The sequence below is a fragment of the Ursus arctos genome, unplaced genomic scaffold (assembly GCF_023065955.2).
Source record: "Ursus arctos isolate Adak ecotype North America unplaced genomic scaffold, UrsArc2.0 scaffold_13, whole genome shotgun sequence".
Lineage (NCBI taxonomy): Eukaryota > Metazoa > Chordata > Mammalia > Carnivora > Ursidae > Ursus > Ursus arctos.
In genome coordinates this window covers 44,025,539-44,045,227 of record NW_026622797.1, presented here as the reverse complement: position 1 = coordinate 44,045,227, position 19,689 = coordinate 44,025,539, and the positions used below count along the sequence as shown (strand labels likewise).

Below are 19,689 nucleotides of genomic sequence, written 5' to 3'. Positions count from 1 at the left end.
TTCCCCTACCCTAACACTCTGTTGCTCAGTCAGGAGCAGTTCCCAGCCTGCATTAAACAGTATCTTAATTCACCAAACTTATTGGCTTTTTGGATTTCCCCGTACATAGATGGTTTTTAATGAAGCTGGACCGAAAGAGGTAACTCCTGGAAACTCAGGAAAAACTTGTCTGGATCAACACTTAAAAGAAGAGATGGTGGTTTCTAAACTGCTGGAAACTGAACTTCCTGCTGTCCTTCTTCAAAAGCTCCACAATCTAACCACTCACCCACCTCCATTCTTCTCCACCTGCCTTTCCTCTCTGCCTTGTTTCTGTGCCAATAGTGGGTACACAGAAGAGCCTACAGAGCACAGCTGAAGCCTTCTCTGAAGGAGGCAGAGGGTCTTTCCATCTTGTTTCCCTCAGGACTTGGATAAATGCCACCCAATCCCCCCTTTCCATCTGATCTTTTCCTCTTCTCCTCCTACTGCTTTTTGCCATCTTCCCCAGTTCTCAAACACTTCATTTCTTTATCTTCTATATTCTTCAAACACAGTCAGTTTCTCACTAGGATTTATTACTTTGGGCAAGAAGAGGTGGATTGTTGGCATTCAGGTTCAGGGAGCAACCCTTATAAGCTCTGTGTGCGGACAAGGAAGGACAAAGAAGAGCCTGTGAAATTGCCTCTTCCCGGACTTCTTTCTCAGAGATTTTTCATTCGATCAAAACATTTCATGTTAGTATTTTTTAATTGTAGAAGGATCATATATGCACATTAAAAAAAAAGACAAACACTAAAGAAAGATATGCAACAAGTCTCTCTCCCTGCATCCATTCACAACCCTTTCCCTTACTTCTCAGAGGTAAACATTTGACAGTATTTTTTAATCTTGCAGAGTATCGTACACATCAGCAAGGGACATACGTACATTTTCTTTTTCTTTTCTTACACGAATGTACGGCATGCAGTGTTTTTGTTTATCTTTTCCAATTAACATGTCAACTCTGTCTTTTCACCCACACCGGCACATACAGATCCACCTCACTCATAGCACCTACTTTGTCTTCCATTGCATAGATGCGAATGTTTTAAATATGCAACATATTTCATGTGATATATTCTTTTTTGTTATTTCATTTATTTATTTTTAAGTAATCTCTACACCCACTGTGGGGCTTGAACTCACAACCCTGAGATCAAGAGTCGCGTGCTCTATCAACTGAGTCAGCCAGGCACCCCTCATGTGAAATATTCTTTTGGGGAAGATCTTCCACAACATTTTAAGTTCTCCATTGAGTTAATGTGAATTTTTGAGATTTTGCAATAATGTCATTTATAATTTGAAGAAATCCAAATTTCCTCCTATTAAATTACTTTTTTCTTTATTCTTATCCTTTAATCTTATTTGTTATTTATTATTATTATCTTTGGAAGTCCAAATCTTTGATCATAGTTCACAAACTAGTAAACCAAATTTGACAGCAGGGGAACTGGACTTGTGATGAAGCAAAATATAAGTAAGTGGCCATTGACAATGACGCTCTAGCATACATTAAAATCACCTGTGAAATAATTTGAATCAATGGAAAAACATAATGTAATTTACGAAAATTCTTAATAGACTTTTTTTTTTTTCAGTTTTATACCTTTATTTGACAATAAGCGATTCGTTCTCATCCACATGAACTGTAGTTTTTAAAGTGGTGACAGGTACATAGGTAACCAACGTACAGATCTTGTTTGGTGAATCTTCATCCTCATTATGTTTTCTGGACAACTGCACATGGAATATATGGTATGGAACATTCTTATTCCTTTGGCCCAAACAGCTTTGTTGAGCCTGGCGTCAATGTGTACATCTGAAGTTCCCATCTCCTTTATGATAAAGTTCTGGATCTCTTTGAGTGCCCGAGGGGTACACTTCTTGAAACCCACTCATAGATGTACTTGTGAATGTGGATGGTGTATTCTCTGGTCACTACCTCGGTGATGGCAGAATGACCCTTCTTCTTCTTGCCACCCTTCTTTGTGGGAGCCATTCTGATGTGTCCTGGTTGGAAAGGAAGCTAGACATGGGTTTTAAGAGCCATGGAAAGATGGGCACCTGGGTGGCTCAGTCAGTTGAGCATCGACTCTTGATTTTGGTTTGGGTCATGATCTCATGAGCCCCATGTTGGGTTCCACGCTCAGCACGGAGTCTGCTTATGATTTTCTTTCGCCCCCTCTGCCCCCCACAACCCCTGCTTACACTCTCTCAAAAAAGGAAAAAAAAAAAAACCCATGGAAGGAAAACTAGAACCTTTATAGACTTACGGTGTGAGATCATGATGACGACGATGATAACAGTGATGACAGCAAAGAGTGGCCACATCTAGGTTCTCAGGGTTAAAATAATCATCTTCTGTAAAAAAATAATTTTTTTAGTGTATAAATCACTGAATATTTAAAATTTTATGATAGGTTTAGAAAATTCATGCTAAGAAAAGGGAAAAATAATTTGTAAAAACGTTACTTGAAATGTCATGGGATTGCCATTTAACAAATGATATTCCTGTGTCAGGGAAAGGGTCGGATCTTTTCCTCCTTCTGCTTTATACTTCCATTGGAAGAACTTCTATAAACATTCAAAACTCTTAAGATAATAACAGGTTCAGATTTTCAAATGCATAACATAAATAATATATTTCCATAAATAATAATGCACAGAAAGGTATTCTCTAAGATTAAGAGTGTCAGATCTAAATTTACTTGTTGATTTTGGCATCTAAAGTTGTGTCTTGCACATGGTGGATCTTAAAATATAGATGAATTTTGATTTGATTTTATTCTTACGGGTGGGTCTCGGGACCAGGATTGATACTTTTCTAGAATCTAGAAGTCACATTCCAAACAGGCTCATACCATTAATCTGAGTTCTCATGAAGACTACAGAGAATAATGTTTGAGAACTAGCTCACTTGAAGATGACTACAAGGAACTCTTAGATTCACAGTGTGAAATTCTTTCAAGAGTTTCCTCTTCCTTTCTTTTCCACGAACTTTTTTTGAGGTTTCTGAAACCAATTCCTGACAATGATAATGATAGTGCTGAGAAACAAAGTACTACAGTTAAAACAAAACAAAACAAAACCTATAGCTATTGGTTTTCCAATGTGCTTACAATGAGAATCTCTCACTCATTTTTTAAAAGCTAAAGTAAATTGGTATTAAATTATAGATTTTCAAAAGTGTAAAGGTCTTTCAAATATTTAGTCTACTGTCGAGAAAAAATTCTTGAATCCTCTCCACACCATTAGTATATTATTCTATTTCCACTAAGTACTGAACTTCTCAGCAATGTGTTCTCCACACAGGGCTGGATATAAAGGGCTGAGCAATCTTCAATAGACTCAGAACTAGAATCACCCACTGCTTCAGTGATGACAGGGGTAGATGTTGGGTACCAGACTCATCTGCTGGTCCTGGGAGAAAACTCAGACTGGCAGGCAGAACCCAGACTCACAATTATGGTAACCTGTACTAAGTACAGAGTGATCATTGGTATCTGGGAGATCCATGATTGGGGAAGCACAGTGGTGGTAACCCCAGGAGGTAGTATTTAGAGACACAAGCTGATAGGATACTAGGTCAGGATGCAGCTCAGTCTGTAATGAGTTTCAGGGGCAGGGTGGCAAAACACATACTCTGGTCTACAGAGCCCCTAAATTGACCTTCCACCTGCAGCTCTGCCCTCGTGATGTGCCAACTTCCTTCTCGCCTCTAACGTTCCATCACTCCGGCTTGCTTTCCAACCACAGACTGCCAAGTTCCCTTGCACCCCAGAGCCTTGCTCATTCACATTTATCCTTAAACGTCCTCTCCTTACAAAGGCGTTTTCAGGACACTCTCTGCCACATGATTCCATTTTAATAATTTTCATAACTTCGATGAGTTTCTTCCTCATTATCTATCCTCACTAATATAAGCTCAATGAAAGGAAGGTATCTGTTTGTCCTGTTCCTTATTACCCAATAATACTAGGCACCTTTATAGATTCCTATCATATTCTGGGGGCTTATGAAACATTTACATGAATAACTGATTAAACAAATGAACGAATTAATAAACTGTTAACAGATGAATTACTCTAGCTGGGATAGGAGACTGACAAGATGGACGTTTCTGTAACTAAAAATATTTGAAACCAAATCCTTGATAAAATAACAGGAGCTAGGGAGAAAAAGAAAGCCATCACCAGATGCAAAAGTCTTAATAAATGAAGGGAATGAACAGATGGCCGGAGTGAGGTGGGGGAGGAGGTTGTGCTGAATAGCTTGAGCCTCAGTGGAGAATAAACTATTAGACAATAATGGAAAAGCCTGGGTTTGGACATTGTAATGGGAGAATGCCAGCCAATCCTCCTTGTTTTGAGAAATGTGTTACTCCAGAGGACCAAAGGGCACATTTTAGTTAGGTGACAGTTAAGGGAGATTTGCATAAAGCCATCTGCATAAAGGCTGTGGATACAGTGGGATTTTGTCATGATGGTATACAGAAAGTGTGGAGCAGGGAGGCAACACCTTCAGGAGATGTGTGGTGGGAGTAAAGAAGAGTCTAGCAGTAAGAGGGCAGAGTCAGCTGAGGGACAAAAGAAGAAAAAAAAATTTTTTTTTGAGATGTAGGAATAAAGCAGAAATGACCTGCCTCAAATAGGGAACTTTGCTGCAAGTTTACAGGAAGCCTGGCAGTACCCAGCTTAATCTCAGAGAGGAGGGCCCCCAGCTGTCCTGCGTGACAGTTTGGACTCACACGGAGAGAAGAGCTTTTCACCAAAATGCTACAGAATGGTGGTTTTGTGCCAGGCACTGGGAGTGGGAGGCAGCTAGGAAGGCAAGTTGGACTAAGAAAAGGAAAGAATAATACGTCTCTTTCCACTTCTCTAATGATTCACGTGGTTCTGGAGCCTACTTACTCTTCCCGGGTCAATAAGACAAACTTGGTGGATGAGTGCTGGCAGTAACCAGTTCACTGTGACCTGCCCATCCAGACCCATAGCCAGACACCGTCCTTGTAACGAGATGGACCACGAAGGGCACACTAATTCTCTTTAGTGGAGGATCATTGAGTCACCGGATATAACCCTTGGTCTAAAACTGAGCATTGATATGGATTCTTCAATCATGCACAATTATTTGCTGTCTATTCCCAATGTTGCAGATAAGAGGCAATCCCTCACATTAAACATTCATTTAATGGGTGCAGCCTACGTGAAAATGTGCTGTACAAACACTACTCAATCTACTTGTCTCAACAATCGTGAAAAGTGAGAACTATTATCCTGCTTTTACAAATGAGAATGCAGAGTCTCAGAAGGGCAAACTTATTAAAAACACACACACAGACACGATGCACCTCCAAAGCCTATGTTCTTTCAAGTACAGCTCACCTCACTCTGACGCCACACAGAGTAAGGCTCAGATTTGCAGAAGTGGTTACAGTTTGAGTCAGAGCAATGCTGCTTTGAGGAAAGTGAAGGTGGAGGAAACAACATGGTAGTTTGATGTAGCTGTAGGTTGAACTTCTGGGGATCAATTAGTGTTTTTTGAATAACCATGTCAGCCCTGCCTCTCCACCCACCTCTGAACAACTGGGTGGTCACTGAGTAAAAACCAGATAGTCGTCCAGGTACTGACAGTGTTAGGACATACCTGGGGGAATAAAAGAGGCAGAAGCCAGTACAATATGTTCAGTCTAAAGCTCTATGGGAGATCGGAGGAGAGAATAGTCAGTGTGAATGTGGTTGGTGATTCTGTCCAGAAGGGGGACAGGAAGGGGACAGAAGATCATGGAGGTCCTAGAACTTGAGCTGGGCTTTTTTGTGATTTAGCTTATGAAAGAGAAACCAGGAATTTGTCCTTGAGTAAAGTTTCCTGTAACTGGCTAGTTTTTTTGTAATCGTTTGGGTCTAAGAGTTGGCTTAGGAAGGAAGGCAGCTGCAATAGGCGAAAATCTGGCGTTTTGCGTTTACCCAAGTAACATTTGGTACTCTTTCCATTGGGCAGCTGCACTGAATCAGGAAGGGTATGGAAAGTCCCCTGGTTTCTTGTCAGTTGGGTGTAAACAGAGGTAACCACGGAGTGGGGCCTATCCTCAATCAAGTTCTTCAATCGTGAGAGAAGTCACCAGTGATCCTGAGAGGCCCAAGGGTGTGTCAGCCACAGTGGGTCTACTGGAAATAAGAAAGCGAAAGCTCACGGAGGCCCGAGAAGCCCTTTTCCCCTGTCCGGAAGCTGCTGCCCCACAGGGTAGAAAGCCCTAGACCTCAGCTCCCCCAAACCGTTGGAGGAGCAGGGCGGGTAAGACGCAGAAGCTTCCAGGCCTGTCCACGGCGCCCCCGGCGGTAGGAGGCCCATGGAGAAGTTTCAGTCGGTGCTAAACCTGCACCTCAAGCATCACAGCGCGCTGGGCTACGGCCTGGTGACCCTCCTGACGGCGGGCGGGGAGCGCGTGTTCTCCGCCGCGGTGTTCCAGTGTCCCTGCAGCGCCACCTGGAACCTGCCCTACGGCCTGGTCTTCCTGCTGGTGCCCGCGCTGGCGCTCTTCCTGCTGGGCTACGTGCTGAACGCGCGCACCTGGCGCCTGCTGACCGGCTGCTGCGCGCGCGGCGCCCGCTCGAGGAGCTGCGGCGCGGCGCTGCGGGACGCCGTGGTGTGCGCGCAGCTCAGCGCCGCCGCCGCCGTCGCGCCGCTCACCTGGGTGTCCGTGGCGCTGCTCGGGGGCGCCTTCTACGAGTGCGCCGCCACCGGGACCGGCCCCCTGGCGCGGCGCCTGTGTCGGGGCCGCGACCCCACCTGCGAGGCCCAGCTGCCGGGGGCGCCCTGCGGCCAGGCCCAGGCGTCCGACGCGCAGGCGCTGCTGAAGGAGCTCAAGGCGCAGTCGCAGGTCAGGCGCGGGCCGCCGTCGGGAGGGTGGGAGAGGGGCCGGGGAGGTGCGGGCGGGGTGCCCTGGCTCCAGACGCAGGACCCCGGGAGACCCACTAGAGCGGCGCGGGCGGGATCCGCGCCAGGCGCCTTACCTCCAGCCCTACAGGATCCTCTTGATACCACTTGTCCGGGCCAAGTTGTTTGTCCAGCCAGAAGAAGGCAGAATTGTTAGAATAAAATGGGTTGTCCTGGCTCTAAAGCCACCACCCCACACTGCTTCTGGGCATGTACAGCTCAGAGGTTCTTGAAAATGAATGCTTGTTTCATTGGATTTGCCGAAATTCCACGTTTTGAATTCTAGCGGAGGGATACATAGGCCCCTTTCTGGGCCCTTGCCATGACTTGGAAAGTGACTTGTCCAGCAGTTCTGCCGAGGGTTTGGGAGCTTACTGCCACTTCTTTCTCTTAAGAGACTAAGACCTAAAACTGTTGTTTGATCATCATCACTGTGAGTAGTTCAAACTCTATGTAAGGATTGTTAAATTTTGGGGCGCCTGGGTGGCTCAGTCCGTTAAGCGTCTGCCTTCAGCTCAGGTCATGACCGCAGGGTCCTCGGATAGAGGCCCCCATCAGGCTCCCTGCTCAGTGGAGAGTCCGCTTCTCCCTCTCACCCTCCCTCCTGCCCGTGAGAGCGCTCTCTCTCGCTCTCTCTCGGGCGTGACCTTTCTCTCTCAAATAAATAAATAAAAACCTGGGGGGGGAAAGGATTTTAAACTTTTTTTTTTTTTTTTTTTTTTTATAAAAAATGTGACTAAATTGCTGTTTCGTTGTGTTTTCCTCAGGTGCTGGGCTGGATCCTGATAGCAGTCGTCATCATTTTCCTTCTGATTTTTACATCTGTCTCCCGATGCCTATCTCCAGTGAGTTTCCTGCAGCTGAAATTCTGGAAAATCTATTTGGAACAGGAGCAGCAGATCCTTAAAACTCAGGCCACAGAGCATGCAACAGAATTGGCAAAAGAGAATATCAAATGTTTCTTCGAGGGCTCACATCCAAAGGAACACAACACCCCCACCATTAAAGACTGGCAGCAAATTTCATCCCTATACACTTTCAATCCAAAGGAGCAGTACTACAGTATGTTGCATAAATACGTTAACAGGAAAGAGAAGAGTCATAGTATCAGATCTAACGAAGGAGATGCAGTGATTCCTGTTCTTGGCTTTGTAGATACACCTGGCATGAACATTAGTCCTGAGTTATGTCCTTACTAATGAATATGGGGAAAGGTCTTTGGAGTTTTCACTTCATTAGAAAAAAGAAAAGAACTTTGGTGTTGTTTATGACTGTTCCTTTTTTGATTTATCAAATTGTGGAAACAATTGTAAATCAAATAAAAAATTTAGAACTTTACCTATTATTATATTAATTATAACAAAGGAAGCAAAGTCAAGTGATTCACTCAAAGTGACAAACTGGAACTAGGTGGGAAGTTTTATGCCCCTAGTCTAGGGTCTTTTTCACTGGATACTAACGCTGTCAAATAAGACTTCAGTAGCAAAAACTGAAAGAACAAATGAACTTCTGACCTTTCTCTTAGGTTATCCTATGTTAATTTCAAATTACCAGCCTTGCAGATTACACATTGTTTGGAACATTAAAATACTGGCATTTTATGGCTCTAATGCAGTTATTAAATAAAAACCCCAAAAATTATCACAAAAAGGAAAGTAAAATAAAAAAATACAAAATATGAAAAACCAGGATAATTGCATGCAAAACTGTTGGTTTTCGCTTGCAGGATCAGAGGGAAATTTTTAAAGCATTTTATAATGGGAAATTTCAAATATGCACAAAAGTAGAGAGGACAATGTTATGAACCCCTGTACAGTCATTACATAGCTTCGACAGAGTATGGAAGTCTGATAAAACCCGTACAAATAAATATAGAAATACAGACTGTGACCTGATTTAGAGTGTGGGAGGGGACTGGGGAAATCTGTGCGAAACTGAAACCTGAAAAATAGCAGAGCACTTCTGTTTACAGAACAGCATGGCAAGGACTGAAGTGAGAAAGATGTTAGCACAGTTCGAATCCTTAAGGGTGACTGGGAAAGACAAAACAAGGGACAGGATATGCATCTCCTTGAAGTCATACAAAGGAGTTTGGTTTTCATGCCATGAGCATTTTAGGAAGATTGGTTCTGATATTCTTGTGGAAAAAAGCATGGCGGGGAAGAGGGAGAGCCGACATGGAAATGGAGAGACTGATCAGGGGGCCACTGCAGTGAAAAGAGGTGGGAGTGAACTTGAATTGGGTTGACGGTGATAAAAACAGAAGAAATAGAGAGGTTCAAAGTAGATTTTGAACATAGACATGACAGGCTTTGTTGATGGAGAGGATGCAAAGATTTATTGAGAGCAATGGCGTCTGTAGACAAACTTCTGTTGCTTGACAATACCAGAGGACTTTAGATGGTCATTTGTGAACATCTCCCAAATCTATGGTCTTTTGTGTATTTTCATTTTTATTTTTTTTAAAGATTTTATTTATTTATTTGACAGAGATGGAGACAGCCAGTGAGAGAGGGAACACGGAACACAAGCAGGGGGAGTGGGAGAGGAAGAAGCAGGCTCATAGCAGAGGAGCCTGATGTGGGGCTCGATCCCATATCTCCGGGATCACGCCCTGAGCCAAAGGCAGACGCTCAACCGCTGTGCCACCCAGGCGCCCCTTTTGTGTATTTTTAGAAAGAACACATGAAAATTATAAACTGTAAAGGAATTGAGCACTGGTCATATTCAGCCCTTCTTCCTCTCTCGACAGACCTCTGTGTTGACCTCTATGTGCCCTTTGTTGCCCAGGATCATTTAAAAGAACTAGTTAGCAGAACTAACATCCTGTTGCTGAGTCCTATATTACAAGAAACTTGGTGGCAGAAACTGCATGACCAGTTTCTTTCTATTTCCTAATGAATAATTTTGAAAATTGTAGCGTGCTTACTTTCATTTTGCTTCCTTTATTTCATTTTCCCATTTCTTTTGTATATTCTCCTCTTTCAGTATTCCCCTCCACCCTGGTCTGCCAATTGTCCATCCATCTTCAATAGTATAGTCTCCATTTTGTTGACTTATGCCCCACTTCCTCTCACACAGTATTAATTATTGTTAAAGTATATATACTTAAGGGAAAATATGATAATGGTAGAGAGCTGTGTGAAGTAAAAAGTACCTTACTCTTTTGCAATATATTTTTACCAGAGGAAGCCATGTACTCTGTGTCTACACAAATATTATCGTACTCTAAATGTGGGTCTGCAACTTTTTCACATAAAATATTGTTGTTCTATATCCATATATAACAATTTCCCCCGTAAAAAATACCGCACAGTATTCTGATTAGTAGGATATGATCCCCTTTTTTGTTAAAAAATACACATACAAATATACACACTCATTCATATAGAGTAAATATATAAAGTATATATAAATTTGTCAAATTTGGTCAATTCTCAAGACTAATATATGAGGCAGAGGATTTTTTCTATAAGCCTCATATGTTTTCGATTTTTCAATTTTTTTTTGGTAATGAATGATAAATGTTAACTATATAATTAGAAAAGATTAAAAAGAACACTTAGAAAAGTGTAGGGTTTTGCACTCAACAGGAAGTTTTATATGTCTCCTTCATTTCGTTTTCGCAAGTTCGTGGGATACCCGTGAAACACATCACTCACACTTCCAAGTGAGGCATTGAAAGTTAGAGTGGTGACATTGCTAGTCCAAGGTCATACAGTCAGTGCAAGGTGGAACTAGAGCTAGGGGACTGAGCCTTTCTGGATCACGTGGTTCGAAGTAGCCACTTGGTGTTTTTCTTACTGGGCCAGGTTTTTCCCTTCTTAGCCCACATGCCGTCGTGAGCAGAAAAGATGCAGATGTCCTTAGTGACCCTTAATGTTTTTCATCTCATTCAGGAACTTGGCAACTGTTGATAGCTGAGACCACTTTGAATAAACATAGTGATATCGGGACACAGCAGTTATTTCATGGTGGGAATGTGGTTACCACTGTTTGGTAGGGCATACTACCTCCTAGGAGCCTGGCTCCATATAGACACATCATGGGCTCACAGGCATTTCTAAACTCGGTGTATACAGTTGATCCTTGAACAATTGGGGCTTAGAAGGGCTGACCCCCACACAGTCGAAAATCCATGTATAACTTTTGACTCCCCCCAAACTTAACTACTAATAGCCTATTGTTGACTGGAAGCTTTAATAACATAAACAGTTGATTAACATGTATTTTGTATGTTCTATGTGTTATTTACTGTATTCTTACAATAAAATAATCTAGAAAAAAAAATGTTAAGAAAATCCTAAGGAAGAGAAAATATATTTACAGTATTGTACTGTATCAAGAAAATCCACATATAAGCGGACCTGTGTAATTCACATCTATGTTGTTCAGGGCCAACTGTATTTATTTGCTGGCTCACCAAATGATTCTTTATAATCACCCTGGCTTTATGCTGCCTTAAAGGCTTAACTTTAGAAGAGATTCAGACACGGCCCCTGCTAATAATATTTGCTGTGAAACAACCATATTGTTCTAAGAGATGATTCCGCACTGTGTTGAGTCCGGCAAGATGATACAATTTACAGAGCATAATAAGAATAGGCATGGTGTCTTTGCTCCATTCAAAGCCATATATAGATATATCAATGCTCAACAAACCAATTAAAGAAGCAAGACCTGAGGGAGCATCTGCAAATAGACTTAGCCCCCTACACAAATGTCTCTGGCTGGAAAACATCTCGAAACCCCTAAGTTTCACAACACCTTGTCTACCAGGTGGCTTATTGTAAAGAACTCTTCCTAAGACAAAAGATGGAGAAATGCTCCCTGAGTCAGCCCCAGCTGCAGCCGCCACTGCCTCGTTCGTCAGTGGCAAACTCCCACTGAGTGCCTACCATGTGCCAAACCCTGGGTCTGCCCTGCAAGCTAAGCCTTTAGTCGATCTTATTTTGTCTCTTCCTCTTTATTGCCGCCTTACAAAATCTCTCTTGTGAATTGCAATGTAAGGACTGTGGAATTGACTATATGACATTCTTATCTAAGGCAAGAGAACTGAATTATAAAAGGGATACGGTCTGTCAAGATCCTTTGCCGTAAGGAACAAAACATTAAAACCGCCTAAATGAAAGAAATTTCTATAAGATTAGGCAATTTATTGTCATTTAAAAAATTGTGGGATAGCCAACACAATGAGGAGTATATGAAACATTTGTGTACATTTTAAAGAATAATTACACAGTAAACATCTATGGAACCAGCACAGAGGGGAAAGAATACCTCTCCAGCACCCCAGGAAACACCTGCTCCAAATGTCACTCTACAGTCTTAACTCTCTTTGCCTAAAAGTGGTGTGTGTGGTGGTGGGGTGGTGGTGATCATTTCCTTACTTTTATTTATAGTTTTACCACCTATGTGTGTATTCCTAAATTACTAATGGTTAGTTTAGTCTGTTTTTGAACTTTATATGAATGAGAACATTCTCTAATCAATTCTCTAACAATTGTTCTTTTTTTTTTTTTATCATTTTTTTGCTTTTATTTGATGGATTCATCCATGGTATGTCTAGAACAACTTATTTATTTTGATTGCTGGATAGTATTCTATTACATGAATATACCACAACCCAGTTATCCATTTAACTACTGATGGGCATTTGATTTGTTCTCAGTTTCTGGCCCTTAGGAGCAATGCTGGAGTGACCCTTCATGTATTTGAATTCTAGTCTGCATGCCCTAGTGTTGCTTCAAGATGTGTTCTTGGAATAGTTGGAAGCACGAGAGCATTGACATATTCCAGTTTGCTAGGTAATATCAACTGCACTACTACAGAGAGGGTAAACAAGCCATAAGTGACCGTTAAGTATAGAGAACAAACGGAGGGTTGTTGGAGGGGAGGTGGGTGGGGGGTGGGCTAAATGGGTGATGGACATTAAAGAGGCCACGTGTTGGGATGAGCATTGGGTGTTATACGTAAGTGATGAATCACTAAATTCTACTCTACTATACTATATGTAAACTAACTTGAATTTAAATTAATAAAATAAAATAGAAATAGAACCAATAGCATAATAGTGGTGATAATTTTTGGATTTCATTAATTTTCAATTTAGGTTAAATAAGGTTTATATTTGCCATATTTTAAAAACTGTGTTTATTTACTCTAGGAATGAATTTTTTGGGATGGATTTTATGATAGAACTTTTATTTACATATACATGTGTGTGTGTGTGTGTGTGTATAATTTTGTTTCTAATCAAAATGATTATGTATGTTTGGTTTTGAAAGCCTTGGGGGAAAAATTCCGTGGATCACTTTAAAATGATTCTCCTTGTCAAGTTTCAGGCTCCATTCAAACAATGCCCTCATATTCACCATCAACTTCTTAATATATTCATTTTCAGTCATTCAAGAAACATCCAAACATATATTGAGAATACCTACCAAACGTGGGAGTCTTTATAATACTATGATTAACAGCTCAGTCACTGGAGACAAAGTATTATAGACTGGGTGGCTTATGAACAACAGAAACATTTCTCACAGTTCTGGAGGCTGGGAAATCCAAGATTAAGACACCACCAGGCTCAGTGTCTGGTGGGTGACCACTTCCTGCTTCACAGATAGTTGCCTTCTCACACGGTAGAAAGGGCAAGGGAGTTCTCTGGGGTCTCTTTCATAAGGGCACTAATCCCATTCATGAGGGCTCTGCCCTTATGACCTAATCACCTCCAAATTCCATCATACTGAGTAGATCATGTTGTATGAGAGAGCACAGAGCTTGGGACACCACCATTTTTTTTTAAAGATTTATTTATTTTAGAGAAAGAGAGCAGGTGGGAAGGGTCTAGGGAGAGGGAAAGAGAGAATCTCAAGCAGACTCCCCGCTGAGCGTGGAGCCCAATGGGGGCCTTGATCCCACGACCTGGAGATCATAACCTGAGCCGAAATCAAGAGTTGGATGCTTAACTAACTGAACCCCCCAGGCACTGGGGCACCACCGTTTTACAGCAAGTAGTAATCAAGCCTGCTCTTTGTCTATGAAGGAAATTATTTCATCTCTTAATGTTGCTTACTGCAAACACACCCTGAGAGATGGCCTGGGTAAAAAGCAGTCAGAGCCTTGCATTCTTGGCATACTAGTGAGACAGGTAAGAGTGTGCACAATACTCTCTGTCTTTCAAGCCCCCTTTCAAATCACACTTCCTACTCAAAGCATCCCCCAATGTCATCGGTCCTCAGTAACTTCTTTCTCTGAACTCTTATGACTGCATTTCTCAAACTCACTGTAGCACTTGGTCATGTACCTTTCTGTGTCATATTTCTTCTTCTTCTCAGTGTGATTTTATGCCTTCTGAAGACTTAAAAAAAAAAAAAACCCACTATCTGGGGCGCCTGGGTGGCTCAGTCAGTTAAGCATCTGCCTTCAGCTCAGGTCATGATCCCAGGGTCCTGGGATTGAGTCCTGCCTCGGACTCCCTGCTCAGCGGGGAGCCTGCTTCTCCCTCTCCTCCCTGCTCATGCTCTCTCTCACTATCTCTCTCTCTCTCTCAAATAAATAAATAAAATCTTAATATATATATATTTTAAAAAATTATCTTATTAAATGCCACAAAACAGCAATAAAGCTGATAAAAACAACTGAGAAAAATTAAATACTTTAAAAATTTTATTGGGATGAAAAATTTTAAAATATGACAAATGCTTCTTGAAATTTTAACATACAAGGTACATATCGATAGATAGTAAATCTGCAGTTTGATAAATACATTATCATTCCTGGACTTGAAAAACATGTGTTCATAAATCAGGTGACCTCATGTTATTTGCTGATCTTTTGTGTATGGCACTGCATTTCTTAAAGGCAGATTATAGAATAAGAGAAGCAATTATATAAATATGTTTAATATTTTACTTTCACATAGTAAAGAAGCGAAATTGAAAAGACAAAAGTTGTTTGTTTGTTTTCATGGAGTATCCTCCAGCAATTTGGGTTTCTGATATTCCACAGAACACAGTTTGGGAAACATTACCTCAGATAATCAGAGGCAGATGGAAAATCAACTGTTGCTTGGCTTACTTCATAATATTCTTAAATCACAGAGTCTATCCAAAAATAGCAACTTGAATAAACTCAAGTCTGAGATATGGTCAAGCTGTGGGGCAACCTATTTCGATGGCCAAGCAAGTAGACGGATACATTCTGGTTTCATTAAACCATACTTTATTTCACAGAGACCAGATCATCGTGTGTCTAGGCATCTTTAAAGAAACTTAAAAGCACTTGGAGAGAGGGCAGTGCATAAAATCAAAACCAGATGTTTTTCCTCTCAAAAATCAAAACAATCCTAACCCCATTCTCAGCTCCCAGCTCTACTCAAGATTTCTTGATGAGATGATTGTTCCTATTCAATTCATACGCAATCTAAGAAGACTAAGTTAAAATGAGTCCACATTCTTTAACTTTAAATCTGTTTGCCACTGTTCATACCAACAGAATTCCACACTTTTCCAGCCTCATAAGCACATTTATCCCAGCGAGCATCTGCCTACCTCTCCCTGCAGATGCATGATGAAGCTCTCTCTATAAGTCTTTTATTTTCTTAAAATCTAAACCTTTATTCCAGATCCTCTATGTTCCCACTCCAACTTGAGATTGAATAATTTACACTTATTAAAATTCATGTTGGTAAATATGATTATTGGCGGTGAAAGACAACTGAAAGAGGCACTCTGGTTAAAACTGTTGGTTTGAAAGTACATGTTCAACCACAATAAAACAAAGCAAAGGACCTTTTTCGCATCATAAAGCAAATAGAGAACAGGAGAGGAGAAAGCGACACAATTTGTAGAAGTTGGAAAGCAGACGGTAAATGATAAATTTCCTAACAGACCTGAGAAATCTAAATCCCAAGCCAGAACTGGAGAAAGATAAGAAATGATATGATTTGTGCCATGGGACTGTTTAGAAAGGCTCAGGAATTAGTAGCACCAGTCACCTCTGGAAACGGGACTGGTGGTGGGGCTAACAACAGCTTTCAGCCAATCTCACATCTCTGTCCCCATTCCAGTGGCTGGGCAACCGCTTCTCTGTACCCTAGGAAAAGCTGGGAATTTCAATCCTAGATACAGTTTTTCAAAAAGATTTCTGAACTGAGGAACACTAGGCTAGTTGAAGGCAGGGGCACTATACTGAACACATGGGAATTAAGTTAAAATGTATATACCGAATTTTTATTTCCTCAGCCTTCTTACCCAACCTGGCTCCCAGAATGCTGGCATTCAGGCCTTTATTCCCCGGGGCAGTAGGTCAGAGGAGCCAGATCTAGCAAATCTGGCTGCCCAAGAAAAGAGATTTCCATAAAACAACACATTTGAGATTCACATTTAAATTCCCCCCCTTATATTATCCTATGTGGAAGGGCAGGAACCACCCAGCTGAGCTGCCTCCGAATTCTTGACCCACAGAGACTGTGAGATAATAAATTGTTGTACTAAGTTATGAGGTGATTGGTTCCATAGCAAAAGGTAACTAATACAGAGCCTACTGAAATCTGCTAACTTGACTCTAAGGTCCATCCTCCCCAATGTTGGTAAGTGACATCACATCTCGTTCTCTCTACCCGAGTGTCATAGTCTCCTCTTCCGCTGCTGACCATGAGGCAATTTTTCGAGAGTTTTAGACTGTACTCATGTGTAAAAAGAACTGTAATTTTGACGGGTTAAGGAAATGGGATTTGCACGTGACCAGTGACCGGTGGTGAGCATCTCTTTGTCCTTCCCAACGTGCAGTTCTCAGCAATATCAAGATCTTAGTTGTTGATATTGGACTGTAATAGCTAAGCAGCAAGACAACATCAGAAGGCTTGAGACTTCTTTAAGAAGATAAATTGATAGAAAATGTAATGGATTTGAAAATACTGAGAGAAGATGCATGCAAGTCAAGAATTTGAAGATTAATGATTAGAATAGAGAAAGCTAAGAAAATATGAAAATGTTCTATTGTTAACTCCATGGAAAACCAAAAGTTGTGGAGGAAAGGAAATCTCCTCTTAGGGTGCTACACGGTCCCGTGGTCTATAGTGTTTACACAGCCATGGCAGTGGAACCACTGCTATTGGTCTAAGTTCAATTCCGCCATAATAGGAGGGGTGAGGGTAAGGAAGTTTGCCTATATGTGTGGTTAGGATGAAGGCTGTGTGTGAGAAAGCCTTTTATTTCTATGTGGAAGTCAAAAAAATGATGTCTCCCACTGAGAAATGAAGAAAGTTATATAAGAATATTATGTGAAAAAAAAAGGTAGATGCCAGAAGAATCGGTTGACAGGAGTAGAAAGGAGGTGCTGATGTGACTCAGGAAATGGTGGAAGGTAGAAGTGGTGGAGGTCAAGGAGGGGAGGTAGGAAATAGTTTATACTCTTATCTAACTTTAAATTATTTGTGTGAATACATTTTTAAAAAGGACACTTAAAAGAGAAACAAGGGAATTACTAAAACGATCATTGAAACGTATGGAGAGAATCTGCAAATGTCACCAATGTTCCTAATCGGCACTTTCCAATGCCAAAGTCTCTTTCAGGGGTCCTCCAAATATGGTTCTTACATCTACAGAGAGAAATATGTACATGACCTTAGCTTCCACGTAAGATCTTCCTGTGTTTTCTGAAGTGATTAAAAATAATTTTATGACTGGAGCCATTATGATCTGCCCGTTGAGAAGAATTTTTTTGTGTGTCCTGAGTTGACACAAAATCTTTAGTGACCTCTTTAGTTAGTTCTGGTGACTGTTTTGTTTTCTCTATTGATTTAGACTATGAAAAACAATACTCTGGTTATTGAATAGGTTTTGTTCATTTTAGCCTTTCCTCCTCAGAAATTTGTGCAATGTCACTCAGAAATTTTTGAAGCAGGAGCCAGGTTGATTTAATAAATATTTATCTCGCATGCACTGTATGATCAGAGCCTAGTGAGGGGGCCCCATAATCAAATAATTATAATGCCATGAAATTTGTGTGAAGATTCATGCTTGTACATGTCAGAGAAATAGTAGAGTGATAATTTGCCTGGGAGCTGCCTCAGATATTTATGGAATGAGGCAAGAGATATACTGATTAAGGAGTTGAGAGAGGTGAGAAGGGGAGGTTTTAGAGAACCTGAGCCCTGAAGAGGTTTTTGGAAGATGAATTGCTTGCCAGGTGTCCAAGCAGAAGAGCATTGCAGGAACACGGAGGACCACATGAAAAGGCAGAGACACCAACAGCACTGTGTATTTAGGAACAAAATTCCGTTAACGTTGCCCTGAAGGCAAGGGCTGGAGAGCAGAGCAGAGGGCCGGTCACAGACAGCCGTATTTGTCATCACAGGGAACTTACACTTTGCCCTGTAGACGATGGAGTTAGTAAGGAAATTGGTGATACCATTGGGTATAGATGGTCATTCTGGTCATTTTTTTAACTTGGCATTATGAAAATTATATAAACACAGAGAAAAAGAGAATAGTATAATGAACCACTATAAACATAGATATCAGAATTATAAACATTTTAAAAATGTGTTTGTTATGGGGAAGTTTCAAGAATAAACATAAGTAGAGAAAATAATGCAAGGAAGCCTCTTGTACCCATAAGTCAGTTTCAACAATTACCAACTCATTACCCATCTTATCTACATTCCACCACACTTCCCTCCATTCCCAGATTGTTTTGAGGCACATCCCAAATGTCTAAATATATAAGTATGTATCTTAGAAAATAGTACTTACAATGCCTACAGAATGTATACTACTGAGTGTGAACAATGATGTGAACTGCGGACTCTGGGTGATTATGATGTGTCAGCAGACGTTCATCAGTTGTGACAAATGTACCACTCTGGTGGAGGAGGTTAGTAATGGGGGAGGCTGTGCATGTGTGTGTGTGTGGGGGGGGTAAATGGGAAAGCTCTGTACCTTCCCCTTAATTTTACTGTGAACCTAATACTGCTCCAAAAAAAACAAAGTCTTTTTTTTTAAGATCTTATTTATTTATTTGAAAGAGAGAGAGAGCCCAAGCAGGGGGAGGGGCAGAGGGACAAGCAGACTCCCCACTGAGCAGGGAGCCCAATGTGGGGCTCCATCCTGGGACCCCAGGATCATGACCTGAGCCAAAGGCAGACACTTAACCGACTGAGCCACCCAGGTGCCCCTAAAAAAACAAAGTCTTAATTAAAACAAAAACTAAAACAAAACAAAAACCGCCCCAAAAAGAAAGTCCACGATACCATTATTACACCTAAAAAACAATAATTCCTTCATATCATTAAATATCCAGTCAGTATTTAAGTTCCCACATCCCTCATAAAGGTATTACTTCATTCTTTTTTTTTAAGTTTGTTTATGTTCTAGTAATTTCTTTTTTTTTTTTTTAAAGATTTTATTTATTTATTTGACAGAGAGACAGCCAGCAAGAGAGGGAACACAAGCAGTGGGAGTGTGAGATGGAGAAGCAGGCTTCCCGCAGAGCGGGGAGCCCAATGTGGGGCTTGATCCCAGGACCCCGGGATCACGACCTGAGCCGAAGGCAGATGCTTAATGACTGAGCCACCCAGGAGCCCCTATGTTCTAGTAATTTCTACACCCGAAGTGGGGTTCACGCTCAAGACCCTGAGATCAAAAGTCACACGCTCTTCCAACTGAGCCAGCCAGGTGCCCCTAAGGTGTTACTTGTCTGAATTGGGATTCAAATAAGGTCCATAAA

The 19,689-nt window shown here is 41.3% G+C and overlaps 1 protein-coding gene and 1 pseudogene across 1 annotated transcript; one reads left to right on the top strand and one right to left on the bottom strand.

Annotated features, from left to right (window-relative positions):
- Nucleotides 1–1,629: 1,629 nt before the first annotated feature.
- LOC113247885 (60S ribosomal protein L31-like) lies at nt 1,630–6,854 on the bottom strand (annotated as a pseudogene).
- Nucleotides 6,017–10,110, top strand: CALHM6 (calcium homeostasis modulator family member 6). The gene is made up of 2 exons (XM_026489224.4): nt 6,017–6,901; nt 7,725–10,110. The coding sequence occupies exons 1-2, from the start codon at nt 6,371–6,373 to the stop codon at nt 8,154–8,156; spliced, it is 963 nt and encodes a 320-aa protein (XP_026345009.2). The 5' UTR covers nt 6,017–6,370; the 3' UTR covers nt 8,157–10,110.
- The last annotated feature ends 9,579 nt before the right edge of the window (nt 10,111–19,689 follow it).